This window comes from Morus notabilis, unplaced genomic scaffold (assembly GCF_000414095.1).
Source record: "Morus notabilis unplaced genomic scaffold, ASM41409v2 Scaffold1296, whole genome shotgun sequence".
Lineage (NCBI taxonomy): Eukaryota > Viridiplantae > Streptophyta > Magnoliopsida > Rosales > Moraceae > Morus > Morus notabilis.
The window spans coordinates 227,885-247,873 of NW_010367016.1; the positions used below are offsets into that span (position 1 = coordinate 227,885).

A 19,989-nucleotide genomic window follows, 5' to 3' on the forward strand; every position below is an offset into this window, starting at 1 on the left:
TACTAACATTCCTCCCTGATTGCAGGTAATACTATACTAACTTCTCTATTTTTGTTGCATTGCCCACTTGTTATGTTATTTCGTAATTTTCTTATCCCAAACTAAGACAGATGGGAAGGCTAAGGAAGGGCAGAAATTAAAGTTTTCTTTTGGAGCCCTGAAGGTGAGGATTTCTTCTATCTTTTCTTTCCTTCTTTTTTTTTTTTTTTTTTTTTTGCAAATCCCTTCTTTCGAACAAATTGGGGTAGAATAGTTTTTGGCTCTTAGCTCTGTTTTAGTTTTTTATTGGTCCATAATCCATAAGAAAATCAGATATATATATATATATATTTATATATATAGCTTTGTGAGACAACGTTAGTCATGATAAGCTGAACTCTGAAGGAGTCAACAAAATCTGAATGTGATTCTTATGTCAGTTTTTTGGCACTCCCCTATTTAGAATGAGAATCCATGCCCATACACTTCTACTAGCATCACTGGAGTAGAAGTCATTCCTCCAAAGGAATGTTGGGGAACTTATATAAGTTTTCTTTTTGAGCCAAAATAAAGGGGGAAAAAAAAAGAAGGGAAGAAAGAAAGAAAGAAAACACAAACAAACTTTAGTTTTCTCTGCCACTTAAGTCTTCTCTGAACAAAGTATTTTTGGTCGAGGCAGTGCTAATCTTTTAATTGTGCCAAAGGAAATCCTTCTTTTTCTTGAGTCGCAGGAATGACTGCTTCCTAATGTTTATGAATGCATAATCAGTAAATTTGCAGTCAGGAAGACGAAAATAGATATTAAAGATCCATATCAGTAGTCTTTCTTGGTCTCAACCAATTTTCTATATGTATGTATCCTCGTCAAATTGTTTTGCAATATCTCATAAGTATGGTTTATATTATATAGATGAGCCATAACGGTAGGCATGACAGATAGGCAGGATTCAACAACATCTGAATTTGGGTTACAAGTAGTTCAACAATATCCGAAGTAATTTGTCATTCAAACAGTGCCAAAGGAACCTGGGTCATGCTCTTTCATTGGGAAAGGTTCCTACTTTTCTTTTTTGCTATTGTTATCTGCCTTTGATGGTCAAGTTCTTTACAGGCTAAAAAATTAGAGCTATTAATTGCCTTTATTTCCTATATCTCTTTTCATTTCATATTCTTCTGTTGGAATCTCATAAAATAGGCAAAACTTGGTTTACAGATGCACCATATATAAATGGTACTTATCCTCAACTATGGCTTGAACTTATAAACTATTCTCGTTCATTTCGCCGATTCGAGTTTAGAATTCGAGTTTTACTACAGTAAAAAGCTCTCAGAAACAATCACATCTAACTTTTTTGCTATAATAAAAAACTCTCACATAAAATCACATCTCAACTCGAATTAAAAACTCGAATCAACGAACTGAACGGACCCTAGTTTTACACCATATAAATGCAGAAGATAGAGAAATGTTTGAAAAAGAAACCATTAGAAAAGAGTGATAGTTTAGCATATTTTAAGAAAGCTGAAGAAAACTAGTTCCTATACTATAAATTGTAACCTAGTCTCCTTCACAACTGATCTTTGTGTATGTGACTGACTAATCATTTTTTTTTTTTAATGAAAGGACACTTCATTGAATGGAAACACAAGCCGAAAAGCAGGAAACAAGGCTAAATAAAGCAAGATGCACACAAAGGCACAACATCCTAATTAGCCCAAACAATTATGGTCGCAACAGCCGCCACCATCGAACATATCAACATGAAAAGCCACATGATCACAGTAGATCTTCAACCACCCAAAAGAGGAAGGCCGCAAAGTCAGCAAAAATACAAGAGCCGCTTTAATGATGTCAAACGGATCTCCCTTGAGGATCAACTCGTTTCGAACGCACAAAATATGATAAAAGAGGATGGGGACTAACACGTACTGTAAAGTTCTAAGCTCAGAACCCAACTAGAGCTCATAGTCCAATAGATCACCAGTAGAGACATCATTAACCTTTAACATAGCCTTCTATCTTTTTCAGGATAATACCAAAAGAAAGTTCTTGAGAGAGTCTGAATGGAAAGATGTGGTGGGGAAATAGCTCTTTTCCTTCTGATTGTGGAAGTGCAAAGAGCAAAGCTTAGAGGATTTCCTCTACAACTTTGTCTTGAATGAGAGAGTGATAAATGTAATACCTAAGACACTTATCATTTTGATGTTTTTAACAAATGTGCTTATTCTTATGATTCTAGTGGTGTAGTGGTTATAATAATTGTGATAGGTTTCGGTGATACCAGTTAGTTACTAAAGTGAGTAAATTTATAGTGGCTTAATTAATTATGGTTACAAAATGACTAACTATTTAAAAAAGTAACCAACATTTAGTTAATCATTGTATGGATCATTACTGTTAAGTGATTAAACATTTTGGTACATAGATTACTATGATCAAGTGCCTAAGTGAAGGTGTGAAAATGTGCTTCGAGTAGTGAAATGGACGATTTCACTACTTCATGAGCTATTCCATAGTTTTTTGTCATGACAAGCTAACAAGAGCCAATTAAACAAATTTGTTTTAGGGAAAAACGTACATCTACATCCACGCATAGAGGTGTCAATTGGGCCGAGCCGTCCATGCAAGATTCGGCACAACCTGAGCCTGTACTGTTGCGAGCCAGACCGGCCCGGCTCTACATAAGGGCCAGAGCTAGGCCTCATCTATGAAGCTCGTGGCCCAGGCACGGCCCAGGTCCATGAAGGGCCCAAGCCCATGAAGCTTTGTATTTTTTTAAAAAACATTAGAAAAAAAAAGAAGTAATTATATAAAATGTCAACTATGAAAGCCTTGAATCTAAAAATGTCTACTATTATATAATATTATACAAATATCTACTTGTGTTTAATAAGACATGTATTATATAATATTATAAAAATATCTATTTGTGTTTAATAAGACATGTATAATATCGGGTATGCCTTTACAGTTTATTTTGGGTATGTCCCATGTATGGTGAGTTTTTGTATTTTATGAGCTAATTTTATTTGATAATATATTACGTGTTGATTTTCCTTTCCGAACCCAATTAACATTTTGTTTGTTTTTTACATCTTTTTGAAACATATGATATTACTTCTTTTTTTGTCATCAAATCTAAAATTATTAAAAAAATAAAAAAAGTTAAATTTTAAAATAGCCCGGCCCAGCAAGCCCTAAAGGGCCGACCGTTTAAGGTCCTACTGGGCCTTTAGTAAGGCCGGCTCAATAGGGCCCGGCCCTGGCCCTAAAGGACAAGGGCCTGGGCTAGGGCTGGGCTTGAGGTTCTCTCCTTAGGCCTAGCCCAAGCCTGGCCCTTTACTGTAGAGGGTCGTGCCAGGCCCGTCATGGGCTAAGGGTCGAAAGGGCCGAGCCAGCTCGACACGGCCCTTTTGACACCTCTACCCACACAGTAAGAAAAAATAAATAGAAACAAAAATAATTAAAAATGGAGAAAATAAATATTTACGTGGTTTCGAAAAAATTTTTACGTCCACAGAAGAGGGAGAAAAAAATTCATTAATAGTTTCAGAATCACGCATTCAACAAACTTTCTTACTTTCTCTCTCTATTCAAAACCCCTTACACCGTTGCTTATCTCTCTTCTCACTTTTCTCTTTTTTCATTCTCTGCACTCTTTTCTAACCACATAAAGCCTACACAAGGCATTTATTTATAGAATCCAAATGAGCCATAAAATAACTATTTCTCAAAAAATAAAAAACAATAAAATTTTCAAAAACACAAAATAATAACTTTTCTAAAATTAATTTAAGGTACTTATTTAACAGTCTCAAACAATGAACATGCAAGAATACATAAATTCATAAAAATGTTATTTCATTATCATAATGATAACATCATTTTGAAGATAAAATATACAAAAAAATTCGAAACAAACTAGCCGCAAACAACATAACTAAAAAAAAAAAAAAAAAAAAACCAAAAAGGAAACAAAAAGAATGAACGGTGGATTACCAAACAAAAAGTCATGCTAGACTGCTAGAGTAGAATAGCAAAAGTCATGCCAACATATCAAATTAGAACCCAAAATACCAAGCACGAAGAGGAAGAAATGTTGGGCTTAATACCTTCCACGATGAAGAGAGAAAAAACGATGAACAAAAACAATAAAAGTCAACTAAACCCGGCTAAAGAAATTGAAAACACACGGTTGAATTCAAAAAAACAAAAAACAAAAAAAAAAGAGAGGGAAATCAGCCTTGTAAAAATAAATCAAAACTTGATTATAAACAATTAATTAGGACTAAAAATGAAAGTAAATATGTGGAATACTATGAGAAAAAACAAACAGATTACATAAAACAAAAATTAACTATATATGGAACATACTTCAAATAACTTATAAAGGTACACAGCAACATATGTGCCTTAATCGATATTTTTATAATATTGTGTAATAATTGAATTTTTAAAATTAAGACTTTAATAATAGATATTTTATGTAATTACTTCTTTAAATAATGTGGGACTCTTTCAAAAGGACCACAACCCTAATAAACACGTTGAAATCTAAACGAGAAACGACAACTGAAAAAGTTTTTTTTAAAAAAAATATAGATTCCAAACACAAAAATATTATAATAATAGAATTGATTATACTAATAATAATAATAATACCATGAATATAAAAAAAAAAAAAAAAACGAATGTAGAGATAATTACATGAATAAAAATCTTTATTCATGAATATCAATGACAAAAAAAAAAAAAAAAAAAATTCCAAAGCTGCTTGATATTCTCCAACAACCCCTCAAAAAAACAAAAAAACAAAAATTCCATCAAATTATAATATTTATCCATCAACCTCCACGTTTACCAAAAACAATACCCAATTATTCACCCAAAAAAAAAAAAAAAAAAAAAAAACCCCTTAAAACAGAAAATCTTCGTCATCTCTCTATACCAATCACTACTAGTACTACAAAAAAGCACTACAAAACCCAAGTCTCAAACCAAAGAACGTCGTCATCAACCAACAATGGCCTCCTCCTCCGCCTACGAGTTCAAGCGATTCGACGTCGTTTCGAACGGCGTCATCGACAACCACTTCTACGAGGGCCCCACCCGTCCCAGCGCCGACCTCCACAAGAAGATCATGCACGAATGGCGGATCCTGGAAAAACACCTCCCGGACACCATCTTCGTCCGCGTCCACGAGCGACAAATTGACCTCCTCCGCGCCGCCATAATCGGCGCCGCCGGCACTCCCTACCACGACGCCCTCTTCTTCTTCGACCTCTCCTTCCCCGCCGACTACCCCAACCGCCCTCCCGTCCTCCACTACCACTCCCACGGCCACCGCATCAACCCCAACCTCTACGCCTGCGGCAAGGTCTGCCTCAGTCTGCTCAACACCTGGACCGGGAAGAAGTCCGAGATGTGGAACCCTAAGGAGTCGACGATTCTGCAAGTTCTGGTCTCAATCCAGGCTCTGGTGCTGAATTCGAAGCCCTATTTCAACGAGCCCGGGGCGGGGATAATCGGGAATTGGGAGAAGCAATCTAGGGCATACAACGAGAACGCGTTTCTCCTGACGTGCAAGACGACGGCGCACACGCTGCGGAATCCGCCGAGGGATTTCGAGGAGCTCGTGGTGGAGCACTTCCGCCGGGAACGGGCGGCGACGGTGCTCGGCGCGTGTAGGGCGTACGCGGAGGAGCGCGTGACGGTCGGGGAGTATCGTGAGGGGTGTTGTAATTGGGACGAAACGGCGTCGTTGGAGAAGAAGACGAAGAAGAAGAAAAAGGATGCTGACGTGGCGAGGAAGTTTCGGGAGGAGTTGAAGATGGTGTATAAGCTGATGTGGAAGGCGTTTGTAGAGAGGGGGATTCCGGTGGAGGGGTTTGGAGAGTTTTTGGTTTTGGAGGACGAAACGACGACGTCTGAAAGAGAGAAGAGCAATAATAAGAATGATAATGTTAATGGGATTGTGAAGAGGTTTGTTGAGAAGATGAAGAAGGTGTTGAGGTTGAAGAAGAAGGCGAAGGAGAAGGAGATTCCAGTAATAACATGGTTTGATTGATACTGGTGGTGGGGGTTTATTTGAGATTTCAGTCTTTTTGTTGGGGGTAGTTTAGGGAATTTAGAACAAGGCTTATGGGGTTTCTGACGTGGAAAGTTTGGATTCTTTTTTTTTTTTTTTTTTTTTTTTTAAGTCATCGTTAAGGTACATAGTTTTTTTTTTTTTTTTTTTTTTTTTTTGGAATAATCAATTGTTATGGCACATAGTTTAACCACTGATGTTATATGACTTATGGTTTCATAATTCGTATTAATGTTATGAAACTTTTTCCAATTTATAATTGGTCTACAATGCAGAAAGCCAGTAAAAAGAGGGAAATCAACAAATATAATCTCATGAGCAAAGTCAAATTATAAACAGTAAAAACAATTAACAAAGTGGAGATATTAGAGAGTTGAAAGCAACAAAAAAAAAAGTAGTATAAAAGTGAGGAGAAAAAAGATGAAAACCAAAAGATGTAAACAGAAAAGAAGCGAAGACAAAAAATTAAAATAAAAGACAAAAAGGTCGGGGAAAAAAAAGAGGAGAGCCGTAGAAAAATGGATTATTTTCCTTTAAAAAGGATTGTTATATATATATATATATATATATTGAAGATATTTATTAGGAATGTAGTAATAAATTTGAGTTGGTTTCATGAAAAAAAAAACATATATGAGGAAAAAAATTACTTTAAGAGGACAATTAAGAAAATAAATATTTATGAGAATCACATTTGAAGAAAGAAGGAAAAAAATGATATAAGCTAGAAAAAGATGGAGAGAAAATAAAAATAAAAGTCACAAAAAATTAAATAAAAGTCACAAAAAATTATTTCACCAAAATAATTAGAGAAAAATATTTATGAGCGTCACATTTGAAGTAATAAAAAAATAAAAATATATATATATATAGTGTGAAAAAATAATGATTATATAAGAGTAAGAGAAAAAACAAAAAATGAGTGACTAATAGAGAAAAATAGAAAAACTTTAAAAATGAAAGAAGAAAAGTAAAGAAACTATAGAAGAAGAAAAAAGACAATAAAAAAATAATAATAGTGCACTACTGCACTGCACTAAAATAAAAAAAAGAACTATGGGGAGGGATAGCGAGAATAAAAAAATAAAAATAAATAAAAATAAAAATAAATAAAAATAAAAAAAACGAAAATTTTTTTTGAGAAAAGGAGAGAGAGAGAGAGAGGGAGCGGGTGAGAGAGCGCGACCAAAAAAAATGACGAAAAGTTTCGTCTCCTCTCCCTAATAAAAAAAAAAGGTTTCGTACCACATGGGGACGAAACGACGGGCCTCTTCTTTGGGTCTTTTATATATGTTAAAGATTAAAATTATTGCCCGTAATCTACTTTGTAATGAAAAGTTCACATGAGATCTAATTGTCTCAGTTTTAGTATGGATTAAGACCCTATTTATTTTACCGATTTAAGTTTAAAATTTAAATTTTATTATAATAAAAAACTCTTAAAAACAATCACATCTCACTTTTTTACTACAGTAAAAAAATTTTAAAAAACAGTCACATCTCAACTCGAATTAAAAATTAACATCAGCGAACTAAACGAGTCCTAAATCATTTTCTTTTAAGTGTGAAAAAATCACAATTGGTATGTGCTCGTCTGATGGAATAGAAGTCGTTGAGAAATTCGTGGTTCTGAGAATTCAGTCCCTTTTATGGGGTTAAGGGTAATTTTGGGATGGTAGAAGAATTATGGGATTTATTTTTGCTTTTCGTTCACTATAGTTGTTATGTGATAGTAATCTACCAAGAACATTAGTAGAGGGTAAAATTATTTTGATATCTGAATTATAGCAAAACATGTGCTTGATCTCATATTTTTGATAATATTAAAATAATACCTCGACATTTACAAAAATCATGAACTTAGTACACTTCTTAGTACCTTAAAACTAATTTTTAGACGTAAAATAACCTTAGTACACTTCTATTTAGTTAACCAAAAACTAATAAATCAAGAAAAAAAATCATAAACTTTTTTTATTTTTTATTTTCTTTTAAATGTTTTAATGTTTTAAAATATTTTAAATATTTTAAAAAAATATATTAATTTCTATTTAATTAATAAGGGTATTTTAGACATTACATATTTCACAAATCAACTTTAGGGTATCAAAAAGATATTTTAAGGGGATTCACTCTGTTGTTTATGGAGAAAATTAGTAACTAGCTTGCCTCCTAGAGGCAGATTTATAATTCATAATACCCTTTTGTCTTAGGAAGAACTCCTAATCAGTAATGACCAAGCGGAATTCTACGACATTGGAGAATATGGAAAATTGTTAACTAAATAGAAGAAAAATATTAGTATCACTCTTTTTATCACTCTCTGCGTTCACAGTTTCTCTGCGTTCACAGTTTGACAGGTAGAAATGTCAAAAACAAGTATCTAAGGCCTCGTTTATTTCACCAATTCGAGTTTTCAGTTTTAGGTTTCTACAGTAAAAAACTCTCAAAAAATGTCACATCTAACTTTTTCTGCTACAGTAAAAAGCTCTTAGAAAATGTCACATCTCAACTTGAATTGAAAACTCGAATCTGCGAAGTGATCGAGGCCTAAAAGTGCTTAAAGTATCGAGCCAATGGAAAGAAACTGAAGCTAAAAGGTGCATTATTGTTGGGCACTTTTATCAATGATAATGTGTATTTTGTTTTGGATTACGCAAAACTTTTCTTAGCATCTCTAAAAAGAGAATTTGAGGAAAGGAAATGAAGAAAACAGATACAGATTCCTGATAAAACCATTTAATTCTCTAGCCTCCAAACTCCGAAGGCACTTTAAAACAAAATGTCTATGTTAACACTACAAAGCCATCAAATAGAGACAACTCTAGGCATAGGAAGACTGTCATAAAGGCATTGAAATTCCTGAAATATAATCAAAATAAATGCATTACAACAACTTAATTCAACATGAAACTCAATGATTTGATTGAGAGAGATAAAATCAACTTAAGAAGAAGTTGTGTGAGTGTGTGTGTGAGGAGAACAAATTGTAGTCCTCTTCCATTTTGGCCATAAAAGAAGCAAATAATGGGATTTGTGACAAAACATTCAAGCGCCTTTAGGAGAATAAATTTACATATCATTTTGCTCCTCAAGTTCCACCACCTACAGTTTTCCAATAATTCAGAAGCTCAACTTTTTTATCCAATACTCTCCCCCTTCTATTGTCTAGAACTTTTCTTTTTTGTCTCTATTATTATTTTAACTAATGACTAAAAACTTAAAACTAATCAATAAGGTCACTTCTGTTCTAGTTTGTCCTCTCGTCTCCCTGTTTCATGATTTTCCTAAATCTTTTGCATTGTTTCCTCAATAAAATATGCTTATGAAACCCCAAGGATTTTAAAACAACAAAGCACCATCAACTTTAACTACAAGCTCATTACAAAAACAACTAAAGAAATAATTGTCAGCCAACTCTCACCATGAATATCCAAAAATCCCAACATTTAGTTCGTTTCATTAGTTCAAATCATAACTCAAGTTCTAAATTAGAATCAGCGAAACCAACGGGACTTTAGACTTAAAAACTAAACGTGTTTTATTAGTTAGCTTATATTAGACAAAAGGTTAGCTCAAGCATACGCTCATCATCATTCAGCTAAGAAATCAACAAACAAGTTGCTAGTTAAAAAAAAAAAAAAAAAAGAGGCATAAAAACAAAAGGAACAAACCTTGAGGAACCAATCCCCAGTGCTGAGATTCAATGGACAAGCTCGATATTAATCTTGCTGAAGCCACTGCGCTGTGTAACGGCATCATCGACTCAACACTGCTCAATTGCAATGGTAATCTGACCATTTTCATCCAATAAACCCAACAACAAACAAGTACAATTATTAAAGTTAATCATATAAAAAAATTAAAAATGAAGTTAATCGTATCAATAAACACAAATAAAACCACACATCAAACACACACCACATAATACACACACAGTTTATTAGTTTGATTCGTAAAGGATAAATTTTCCAATTTGGGTACTCGCTGAAATACAGACAAATAAAGATACAATCTTTATAAGTCCAATGTGGTCAGATACACAATTTGTTAATTTCACCACACCGAATGGTTAAAAAAAATAATAAAAAAATAAAAACACTACAAGTCAATTTATCATATAATAAACACAAAGAAAAGAGATTTTTTTTTCCACTCCAGTGCAACAAAATGAAAAGAAACTCTTTTCCAATTCGGTAGAATACAATCTTCGAAAGTTGATGAATTTTTTCAGTTTCGCAGAAAATGAAGAACAGATAAAGAGCAGGAAATGAGAAAGCGGAAAAATTTAACCTTGAAGTGCGACGAAACCGACCAGTAAGAAGAGAAGCCTCAGAGAAAGAAGCTGATTTGAGTGAAGAGAACTCGGAAGCTAAAGATCTCTTGTTGGAATTGCAAGCGAAGGGCTTTAATCGGGACGATAATCTAGACAGAACTCTCGAGGACGCCATGGGAGGCTCACTTCTGCTTCCTTCGAGTTTTTGGAGATTCCGATTCAAACCCTGAAGAAGCTGAAAGGGTTTTTCCTTTTTCGCGATACGGCAACGACGCCATTTCGGTTCAATTGCATTTGCCTATTGGGCTGGGCCCGAACGACTTCCTTGCTCAAGCCCAATGGGCTGGAAAATGTCCAATGAAAGGCAAATCCAGCGTTTATTTGTAAGTTCCGGGGTTAATTTGAGAAAGCTGGATTTTAGCATTTCCTCAGTCGATGACTGACAGTGAAAATTAGCTCCGATCAATTCTGACTGGTTTCTCAAATGTCAATCTCGCCATGAAAATTCCAGAGGCCATTTCTTCCAAACTTGCTTTTTGATAACATACAATCGTAGTCTTGGCCTGAAAATCGCCTTTTCCGAGCCAATCCAATCCACAGAGCTCTAAAGCTACTTCAGCCATGGCGGCGAAATTGAAGTTAAGGTCGTCGTCGTTTCCGGCGGCGATGTGCGGCTTGGTTCTGGCGCTGAGCTTGCTTGCGTTCGTATCGGAATCGAAATCGCCTCAGGCGTTCAGGAGAGATCCGGGACACCCGCAGTGGCACCACAGCGCCTTCCACGACGTCCGAGACAGCATTCGATCCGATGTCCGTCGAATGTTGCATTCTCGAGCTGAGGTAAGAAATAAAATTAATCCTTTTTCGGTTTTCTGTTCGAATTTAGCTTCCGTTTGGCTACCGAGAAACCAAAGAATATGATTAAGAAAACACAGAACAAGATATGAATTTGAAGCTTTGGACTTTAGGTCTTAGTGTCGAGGTATGCTAGCTAATAGTAATTATGATGAATTGATGCAGATTGAGAATTTTGATTGTTCAATATTTATGGATACTCGTCAGTGTTCTAATAGAGGTGATAGGATATTAGTCGAGCCCGTTTGGCTAACGAGAAACCAGAAAGAAAAGAATGGGGAATCACAGAACAAGATAGGAATTTTTGGTTTTGGACATCTTATTTTTGTGTCGGAGACATTCTAGCTACCATCAATATCATATTACAGGTGATAAGATTCAATGCCAAGGCCCCGGGAAACCCGATGGAAAAAGAGTAAGGAAATACAGAAAAAATTAGGGAAGTATTGAACTTTCGGTTTTTGGCGCAAGAGAGATTTTACTATTATAGCAAATCATTATAATAAATTATATACAAGTTGACAATTTTAATGGATCAATGTTCGTATAGAGGTGGTAGGATTCAATTCCATAATGCGTATACAAATTCAATGTCTACGCAGGTACCATTCCAAGTTCCGCTTGAAGTAAATGTAGTTCTCATCGGTTTCAATGACGACGGTGGTTATAGATACTCTTTAGATGCGCACAAATTGGAAGAGTTCTTGAGAGTCAGCTTTCCATCACACAGGCCCTCTTGTTTCGAGACAGGCGAGCTTCTTGATATCGAGCATCATATCGTCTTTAACGCATTTCCTGTAAGCTTAACAGAATCAACCAAGTATTATATATGTTCAATGCTTAATTTTCTTGTTTGACTTTGTTTTTTCCCCTAACAAGCATTATATGTGTTTATGCTTAGTTTTCTTGTTAAACTTATTGTTTGGCACTATTGGTTGTCAATACTACAGGCTGGGCAGCCAGAGCTGATAGCTCTAGAGAAGGCACTGAAAGATAATATGGTTTCGACAGGGACAGCAAGAGAGGTAATTGGAATATTCGTTTCACTATGGCAGTTTCTGTTTGGTTATATTTGAGGAAGTCGCTGGTATTGTTGTTTTAAATATGTTTGAAACTATGTGTAAATTGTTTAGGCTGGTTTTGGAAGAGAGGTGCCTTTGTTTGAAGTTGAGGCAACAGCTGTAGAGCCAGTATTTCAGAGGTTATATTCCTACATATTTGACATGGATAGTATGGCCTCGTCAGCAGAAGAGATGGACAGACCCGTGCCTAATGCAATATTTATTGTCAATTTCGATAAGGTATCATCTGGATTTTATGGCTTTGTGAAGAAAAGAAAAAGGAAATATTATGGCTGACCCCTTCGCTGTCTCCATCTTCTTCAGGTAAGGATGGATCCTAGGAAAAATGACACTGATCTCGACGACTTCATGTACGGAAAAGTTTCCCAGCTAACCGAGGAAGACAAGAAAGGACAAGAAGGAGGCTATATCTATCGCTACCGATATAATGGAGGTGGAGCAACTCAAGTATGGCTAGGCTCTGGCAGGTATTGTTCATAAAAATATATATTTGACTCACGCTTCATAGTTTTTAATCTGTTGGATAAAATCTTGCTTTTGGTCTTTGTGTGTTGGACCTAACTTGGTGTCCACATTGTTTAGATTTGTTGTGATTGATCTCTCAGCAGGCCCGTGCACGTATGGAAAGATTGAAACTGAAGAGGGTAGTGTGAGTCCTAGGACACTCCCACGTTTACAGAATGTGATGGTTTCAACTGGTCTAGCTATGATTACCGATCATATTACTCATGATACCTTCACTGGTCAACTTGCCTCTTTGATATCCACAACGGTGGAGCATGTTATTGCTCCGGATGCTAGGTATTTGCTGGTCTATTTCATGGTTGGAAAAAAAAAAAAAAAAAAAAAAAAAAAAAAAAAAACCCTTTTGCCCCTTTAAAAAAAAAAAAATTAGAGGGTAGTGTGAGTCCTAGGACACTCCCACGTTTACAGAATGTGATGGTTTCAACTGGTCTAGCTATGATTACCGATCATATTACTCATGATACCTTCACTGGTCAACTTGCCTCTTTGATATCCACAACGGTGGAGCATGTTATTGCTCCGGATGCTAGGTATTTGCTGGTCTATTTCATGGTTGGAAAAAAAAAAAAAAAAAAAAAAAAAGAGAAGACCTCTTTTGCCTCATTAAAACATAAAAGTTACTGTTGAAATCAGGCCATAGTTTGATTCCGAGCGTGCATTTGATTGAAAACCTTAACAATGATTTACTAGTTGGTTCTTATCTTGTCTTTATCCCTGGAACTCAGATTTGAAACTGTTGATCTTGCAACAAGGCTGCTTATACCAATAATTGTCCTTCAAAATCATAATAGATACAACCTTATGGATAAGGGCCACAACTATAGTATAAATCTGGAAGCAATTGAGACAGAGGTGAGATACGTTTGGAGAAAACTGAATTCTCTGTCCTTTGCATACTATGAATCAATGCAGAATGTACTGAATAATGGAAACAATTCCTTAATATGATATTGATCTATCCCATTCAGGTAAAGAAGATGGTTCATGATGGTGAAGAAGTAGTTCTTATTGGGGGTTCACATTTGTTACATCGCCATGAGAAGCTGGCTATTGCTGTTGCAACAGCCATGCGAGGCCATTCCCTCCAAGAAACCAAGAAGGATGGTCGTTTCCATGTCCATACCAAGACATATCTAGACGGTGCTCTTCTTAAGGAAGTGGGTACTTTCTTTCCGACTCAAGTTTCCTCTTAAGAAAAGAAAAGAAAAATATCTACCATCATTTTGCATTAAATTACTAACTAGTTTCTCTAGAATTTTTTACTAATTGGTGAAACAATTCTTGTTTATCATCTATTTGTGTTCACTTCGGCAACCTTTGAACATCTTTATTGGGTAGAACTGTCACAGCGACAATATTTTATTTCTCTCAGTATATCTCAGTTTAGTTAACGGATGAATTCTAATAAATTGGTATTTCATGATCACACTGAGTACACAGGTTTAAAATATTGACATTCTCAAGCAGATTTGCATTCACGACTGAATTTTTTATACGTGTTATTTTGTATTTATTTCCTCTGAAATGTGAATTGTAGGAAATGGAACGTTCCACCGATTTACTTGCTGCTGGTTTGCTTGAGATGGCTGACCCTTCCCTTTCAAATAAATTTTTTCTCCGCCAGGTAATTACAGAGATCATATTGTCATAGACCACTACAGCATCCCATAAAATGTCAGGAAGCCAGGCAGGAAATAATATTCTCTCTTTAATGTCATTTCTGAGCTTTTGAAACATTTTGGAGTTATTTTGTAAAGCATTTATTTCTCTTCTTGTCTTTATTGCCCTAATATGTTTTTCATGTTCCCAGGATTGGATGGATGATACTGACGGTAGTAGTGATTCCATTTTAAAGCATAAGCCTCTTTGGGCTACATATGACTCAAAACTTGGCAAGAAGAAAAAGAAAACAGTAAAGAAAGAGGGAAGTTTATATCGGACCTATGGAACCAGAGTAATTCCTGTGTGAGTAGTATCCCACTGGTCCTTCATTGGAGCGTGCAATTTAAGTGTCTTTTTTACTTGTAAATGTACTGACATGTCGGTGAACTTTTTTAAAGTGCGTCAAAAGTTCTTGAAAGGATGAAGCAAATCTCTATATCGCATGATAGAAACAATTTTTTCCCTGTTTACCACAGAATATAGAGTGCATTACAATTCTTCCAGGGATTACCAGAAAGAATCCTTGCAAATTTTATGTGAAAAATCTGCATGAGGAAGTCTAGAATAATGAAAATATTATTGTGTTTGTCTTTTGGCAGCTTTGTGCTATCACTGGCTGATGTTGATCCGCAGCTTATGATGGAAGATGAAAGTCTTGTATGGACTAGCAAGGATGTTGTCATTGTACTTGAGCATCAAAATGAAAAAATACCTTTAAGGTGAGGGATGCTGATTTACTTCATATATTCCGGCTTGTAACTCATTTTCATTGTGATCAATTCATTGAGAGGTCATTTGTTTTTGAGTTCCCAAGTTGCAAGATCTCTTGGGCTAGATGGATGGGAGAAGGATCAAAATAAAAGTTCTTACTTTTTGGTATTGGTGCACCCTTCTTAAGATTGGTTACGGTGCACCGTGGATTCACCTTGCTCGGCCATATCCATTTACCCCTTTTCTTCTTGGCACCCTTCATTTTGGCAATGGCAGTCATCATAAGCCGTGTTCTTATTGTTCGCCCTCTTCATACACTGATTTCTAAGTAGAGTTCAAAGAAATTGACTGAAATTGAAACATCAATCTTCTGTGAAGTTATCATTTGAGTTTACACGTTATGATGCTGCTGAAGTTTATAGTAGAGTTCAAATACACGGCACTACTTTCTTGTACTTCACTGTCACTTTTTAATTTCTTCTAGCATTTTTTTACTTCTATTATCATTACACCTTTTGATCTTGGGTCCCCAATGCTTTTTTTTTTTTTTTCAAAAGAACAAAAAGGGTACTGTCTGCTGCATCAAAGTCCTTTCTTTAATGTCTTGTGCATGTCTTTTTCTCACAGCTATGTTTCAGAAACAGAGAGAAGGTATGCCTTTCCATCACAGGCTCAGCGCCATATATTAGCTGGACTAGCTTCCGCTGTGGGAGGATTGAGCGCACCGTATGAGAAGGCTTCTCATGTGCATGAAAGGCCAGTTGTGAATTGGCTCTGGGCAGCTGGTTGTCATCCATTTGGACCATTTTCTAACACTACTCAAGTTAGTCAAATGCTTCAAGATGTTGCATTGGTAAGCCATCTCCCAATGCGAAATTTCTGCATGACCTTTAAAATTTTGAACTTGACATTATTACAACATTACTTCCTATATAAAATTTAGTGCACAATATTCTGTTGGATCATGTTAGCTGACATCACTTCTATTTTGGTTGATAGAGGAACACTATATATGCGCGTGTGGATTCCGCACTTCGCAGAATTCGTGATACATCAGAGGTGAATGTCTTTCCTTTTGCGATTTACTATTTGTATGTTTTGTTACCCATGCTCATGGTGTCCTGCATATCGTTGCAGACTGTACAAAACTTCGCAGCAGAGTATCTGAAAACCCCGCTTGGTGAACCGGTGAAGGGAAACAAAAACAAAACAACAGCCAAGCTGTGGTTGGAGAAGTTTTACAAAAAGACCACTCACTTGCCGGAACCTTTTCCGCATGAATTAGTTGAACGATTGGAGAAATACTTGGACGTAAGTTATTCCTAATTGCAGTATATATTGTGTTACACTATCGACACTCTTGAAGGCTATATCATACAACTTCTTGCGTAACAGAATCTTGAGGAACAGCTAGTAGATTTGTCTTCACTGTTGTACGACCATCGCTTACAAGATGCACATTTGAACAGCTCAGAAATCTTCCAAAGCTCCTTATTTACGCAGCAGTAAGTCGCAAGACTTCTAAGTTCTGCGTAACATTTCAATGCAGCTCCTTGTTGTAATCTCTCTCCTGTGTTTCGTCGTCTTTTCTGTGGTAATAATTCTTGAAATATTGTGGAAAAATGCAGGTATGTAGAACATGTATTGTTTAACGAAAGGGAAAACATGAGGTGTTGCGAAATCGAGTACAAATACCCAGTGCAGTCTTCTCAAGCTTACATCTATGGAGGGATTCTTATAGCCGGATTCGTAGTGTATTTTGTTGTCATTTTCTTTTCATCTCCTGTGCGCTGACATAAAAAAAATTAATTGTTTTGAGGGTTACATGCCTCTCTTTGTAGAAGAATGTAGAAGGAAAACTACGTCAACATAATAGAATTTAGTAAGGGTGGCAATTCGTGTCAGTGGGTCGTATTCGTGTCAACATGTTTATTAATCGTGTCAGAAAATATCAATTCAAACACGACATGTTTATTAAACGTGTCAAAAATATTAACTCAAACCTGATTTATTTATTAATCGTGTTAATCATGTCAACATGTATAAGCCGTTTAAATTAATAAATTAAATAAATAATTAATATAATAATGATTTATTTAACACAGTTAAGACATGTTTAATATGTTTATTGGTCAATTTATCTTTTTTTAAAGAAAAATAAATGAATTTTACTTATAATTATTAAAATCACATTATTTGTATTTAATATTTCACGTAAACTTTTATGTTATATTACATACTATTAAATTATATATGACACATATAGTTAATCGTGTCAATTCGTGTCACTTCGTGTTAGGAGGTCAACTCTAATTCAACTCATTTATTAATCATGTTAATCGTGTCAATGCGATTATTACTTAAATCCATTTATAATAAATTTAAACTCGATAATTTTGTATGGATTTCGAATCATGTCGTTATGTCGCTATATGAATTGTCATATATTTTCTAAATAGAACACGAGTACTACATATTCAAACAATTTTGAGCAGTCTTTTTCTTTTGTTGGTCCATATACAAATTCTACTTGAAAGACCAATGAGTAGAATTTTCAAATTTCATTTATACGAGCTCTCATGTTGGAATCGCGAGTAATAATACGCGTGGGTTTTCTTCATTTTTGGCTGCTTAAGCCTAGGTTGGCTCTCTATTGGTTCAACCATAAAAGTGCAAAAAATGAGGTGTTTGAACTTTGGATGATCATATATAAATGTTATGAAAATTAAGAAAATGTAAAATTTTAAAAAAATAACTTTCATAATAAAAGTCTAACATGAGTAATAACTTTCACTGACTTACAACTTTAACTGACTTAACTGAGATGGACAGTTACTGTTCATAATAATAAATTTCTTGTTAACAATATTTTATTAGCTATGTTGCTGCTATTTCTCTTCCATGGAAATAAATTAGTATTACCCTTTTAGGGGAAATTAAATAGAAACTCGGGACTTTTTTTCTTCTTTTTTTTGTTGTTGGTCTTATTGGTTGAAAATTCTCTTCTATGTTTGTATGTCCTTCGATTTGGATATTAAATTACGAACCACAACCTAGCACTGGGTCCATTCGAGCGTTTTTTTTTCTCATGAATAAGTTAACAAAATTTCTTTTTTACTTTTATGCTTCTTTGGGGTAAGAATTTATACTTCATATATAATTAGAAATTTGTGACTATAACTCCGGGTTCTTCTTCAAAACTTTCATCTTAATCATACTTAAAATTGGCCTTGATTCACATTCACATACAATTAAACCCCATTCATATTCAAATTTAAAATTCAAATTTTGTTGCAATAAAAAATCTTCAAAAATAATCACTTAATTTTTTTATTACAATAAAATATTTTTACATAAAATTATACTTTCTTTGCTTAATTCACATTTTGTTATCTACTTCATCTATAAGAATGGGAATTTCTTGTCTTTATTGAAATTCTATGGATAGAATTACACCCACAAAATAATATCTACACCCACAATCAAAATAACATTACGATAAAATGTCCAGAGAAACCTTTTTTTTATTATTTGTTATACAACCAAAGTTACAAAAATTGACAAGTGGGTAATGCAGAAATCAGACAAAGCTTTCTAGGCTGCAATGTGCATCAAATTAAGCAGTACATAATACTGCTCAGAGCCCAGTGCATGTTCATCATCTTCATTGCAATCTCCAAAATAAAAAGAAAAAAGCCCCAACTTTTTCACTTTCGCTAATCAACTAATAATCACCAAATAAAATTATAACAAAAACAATACTAATTTACTGAATTAAAAGGGATCCTCAGAGATAATGCTTATAGTTTTCATCAAATCAGAGAATCAGGTCTCAAAGATTTCATGCCATCATAGGACCCCTTCATTCCATTATAAATCCACAAACAAATTAATCCCCACCTTCAACGAACCAAAAAAGAAAAGAAAAAAACAAATTTTGAATGGGAAATTGAAAAACGAATATTGCAGGATAATTATTCACTGCGCCTGAGGAAGTACGAAGGCGAAGTGACTCAACATTCCTGCAAAACAAATATATGCCTCTTTTATTCAAAACTTGGACTGAAATGAAAGCCTGAATCCAAACTAATCATATTCAAGAGGCAAACTTTTCGGTAACAAAGAAGACTAGAAATGAAAAAAAGTCGCACACACGAGAAGAGAGAGGGAGAGCGAGAGAGAGATGAACCGAATGGGATTAAATACTGGGAAGATGGAATTAGGGTTTTTTTTCTGTAGGCGGTAGCACGAAATGCCTGAAAGGACGAAAAGGACCTTAATATTTCGTTGATATCACGAGATTGTCTCAAATGAAGAGCCCAACAAATTAGGACCATTTCTTGTGCTGGGCCAGCTGCAACAGTCTATTGGGTTGGCCCAGAATCTCGTAGCCCAAAATTAATGCATTGTTTTTTCTTTTTTTTTTAGAAAATTATTGAAATTACTCTTAGAGGCTATAATTTTGAATTTTTACTCCATATTTTTAACTAATATTCTTTTAATTAAAAATAATGAGTAAAAATTTAAATTCATACACTCTAAAGAGTATTTATCTCATTTCTTTTTTTTTTCTTTTTAGTAATTGATTAACGGGCGAGAAAATTACAGAATTTATCCTTAAGAGTACATAAGTCTGAACTTTTATCTTTTACTCTTGATAAATACTATTTTATTAGTGAAATTATTTAATTAAAAAAATTATAAATTAAGAGTAAAAAATAAAAATTCTGATCTATATACTTTTTAAATTATATTTGTCAACATTACCCTTTAACGGGCTAACCTCAACTAAATTCGTTACTCAAAGAACAGG

At 34.7% G+C, this 19,989-nt stretch overlaps 3 protein-coding genes, 1 long non-coding RNA gene and 2 other non-coding genes across 8 annotated transcripts; 3 read left to right on the plus strand and 3 right to left on the minus strand.

Annotated features, from left to right (window-relative positions):
* Positions 1 to 119: 119 nt before the first annotated feature.
* Positions 120 to 2,099, plus strand: LOC112094185. Its single transcript, XR_002903405.1, has 3 exons — positions 120 to 163; positions 890 to 1,032; positions 1,604 to 2,099. It is a non-coding gene; the product is annotated as an uncharacterized LOC112094185 (long non-coding RNA).
* Positions 2,100 to 4,820: 2,721 nt separating this feature from the next.
* On the plus strand, positions 4,821 to 6,144 carry LOC21392605 (putative ubiquitin-conjugating enzyme E2 38). The gene has a single exon (XM_010111679.2). The coding sequence runs from the start codon at positions 5,004 to 5,006 to the stop codon at positions 6,045 to 6,047; it is 1,044 nt and encodes a 347-aa protein (XP_010109981.1). The 5' UTR covers positions 4,821 to 5,003; the 3' UTR covers positions 6,048 to 6,144.
* Positions 6,145 to 8,674: 2,530 nt separating this feature from the next.
* On the minus strand, positions 8,675 to 10,733 carry LOC21392606 (protein NUCLEAR FUSION DEFECTIVE 6, chloroplastic/mitochondrial). Of its 2 annotated transcripts, none has more exons than XM_010111680.2 (3): positions 10,362 to 10,733; positions 9,743 to 9,861; positions 8,675 to 8,930 (listed from the first exon to the last, which is right to left on the minus strand). In XM_010111680.2, exons 1-3 carry the CDS (start codon positions 10,517 to 10,519, stop codon positions 8,911 to 8,913), a joined length of 297 nt encoding a protein of 98 aa, XP_010109982.1. In that variant the 5' UTR covers positions 10,520 to 10,733; the 3' UTR covers positions 8,675 to 8,910. The 2 variants fall into 2 exon arrangements, with proteins under 2 accessions (XP_010109982.1, XP_024030245.1); XM_024174477.1 differs by lacking the exon at positions 8,675 to 8,930 and adding an exon at positions 9,036 to 9,173.
* Positions 10,734 to 10,741: 8 nt separating this feature from the next.
* On the plus strand, positions 10,742 to 17,091 carry LOC21392607. 2 transcript variants are annotated; one of them, XM_024174470.1, is made up of 17 exons: positions 10,742 to 11,181; positions 11,799 to 11,993; positions 12,147 to 12,221; positions 12,330 to 12,497; positions 12,582 to 12,745; positions 12,861 to 12,966; positions 13,221 to 13,333; positions 13,529 to 13,655; positions 13,772 to 13,960; positions 14,341 to 14,427; positions 14,614 to 14,768; positions 15,065 to 15,184; positions 15,804 to 16,029; positions 16,176 to 16,235; positions 16,314 to 16,487; positions 16,572 to 16,681; positions 16,805 to 17,091. In XM_024174470.1, exons 1-17 carry the CDS (start codon positions 10,966 to 10,968, stop codon positions 16,968 to 16,970), a joined length of 2,451 nt encoding a protein of 816 aa, XP_024030238.1. In that variant the 5' UTR covers positions 10,742 to 10,965; the 3' UTR covers positions 16,971 to 17,091. The 2 variants fall into 2 exon arrangements, with proteins under 2 accessions (XP_024030238.1, XP_024030239.1); XM_024174471.1 differs by lacking the exon at positions 13,221 to 13,333 and having other exon boundaries at positions 12,861 to 13,079.
* A 1,662-nt stretch (positions 17,092 to 18,753) lies between these two features.
* Positions 18,754 to 18,842, minus strand: LOC112094188. The gene has a single exon (XR_002903408.1). It is a non-coding gene; the product is annotated as a small nucleolar RNA snoR118 (small nucleolar RNA).
* Positions 18,843 to 18,959: 117 nt separating this feature from the next.
* Positions 18,960 to 19,033, minus strand: LOC112094187. The gene has a single exon (XR_002903407.1). It is a non-coding gene; the product is annotated as a small nucleolar RNA R66 (small nucleolar RNA).
* Positions 19,034 to 19,989: the final 956 nt, after the last annotated feature.

Coding starts and splice junctions, on each gene's coding strand:
- LOC21392606 (XM_010111680.2), bottom strand. CDS start 10,519: ATGGCGTCCTCGAGAGTTCTGTCTAGATTATCGTCCCGATTAAAGCCC. Junction 9,862..10,361: donor CGGTTTCGTCGCACTTCAAG/GTTAAATTTTTC, acceptor GAAAATGGTCAG/ATTACCATTGCAATTGAGCA. Junction 8,931..9,742: donor CTGGGGATTGGTTCCTCAAG/GTTTGTTCCTTT, acceptor ATTATATTTCAG/GAATTTCAATGCCTTTATGA.
- LOC21392605 (XM_010111679.2), top strand. CDS start 5,004: ATGGCCTCCTCCTCCGCCTACGAGTTCAAGCGATTCGACGTCGTTTCG.
- LOC21392607 (XM_024174471.1), top strand. CDS start 10,966: ATGGCGGCGAAATTGAAGTTAAGGTCGTCGTCGTTTCCGGCGGCGATG. Junction 13,080..13,528: donor GTTATTGCTCCGGATGCTAG/GTATTTGCTGGT, acceptor CCTGGAACTCAG/ATTTGAAACTGTTGATCTTG. Junction 16,682..16,804: donor AGCTCCTTATTTACGCAGCA/GTAAGTCGCAAG, acceptor GGAAAAATGCAG/GTATGTAGAACATGTATTGT.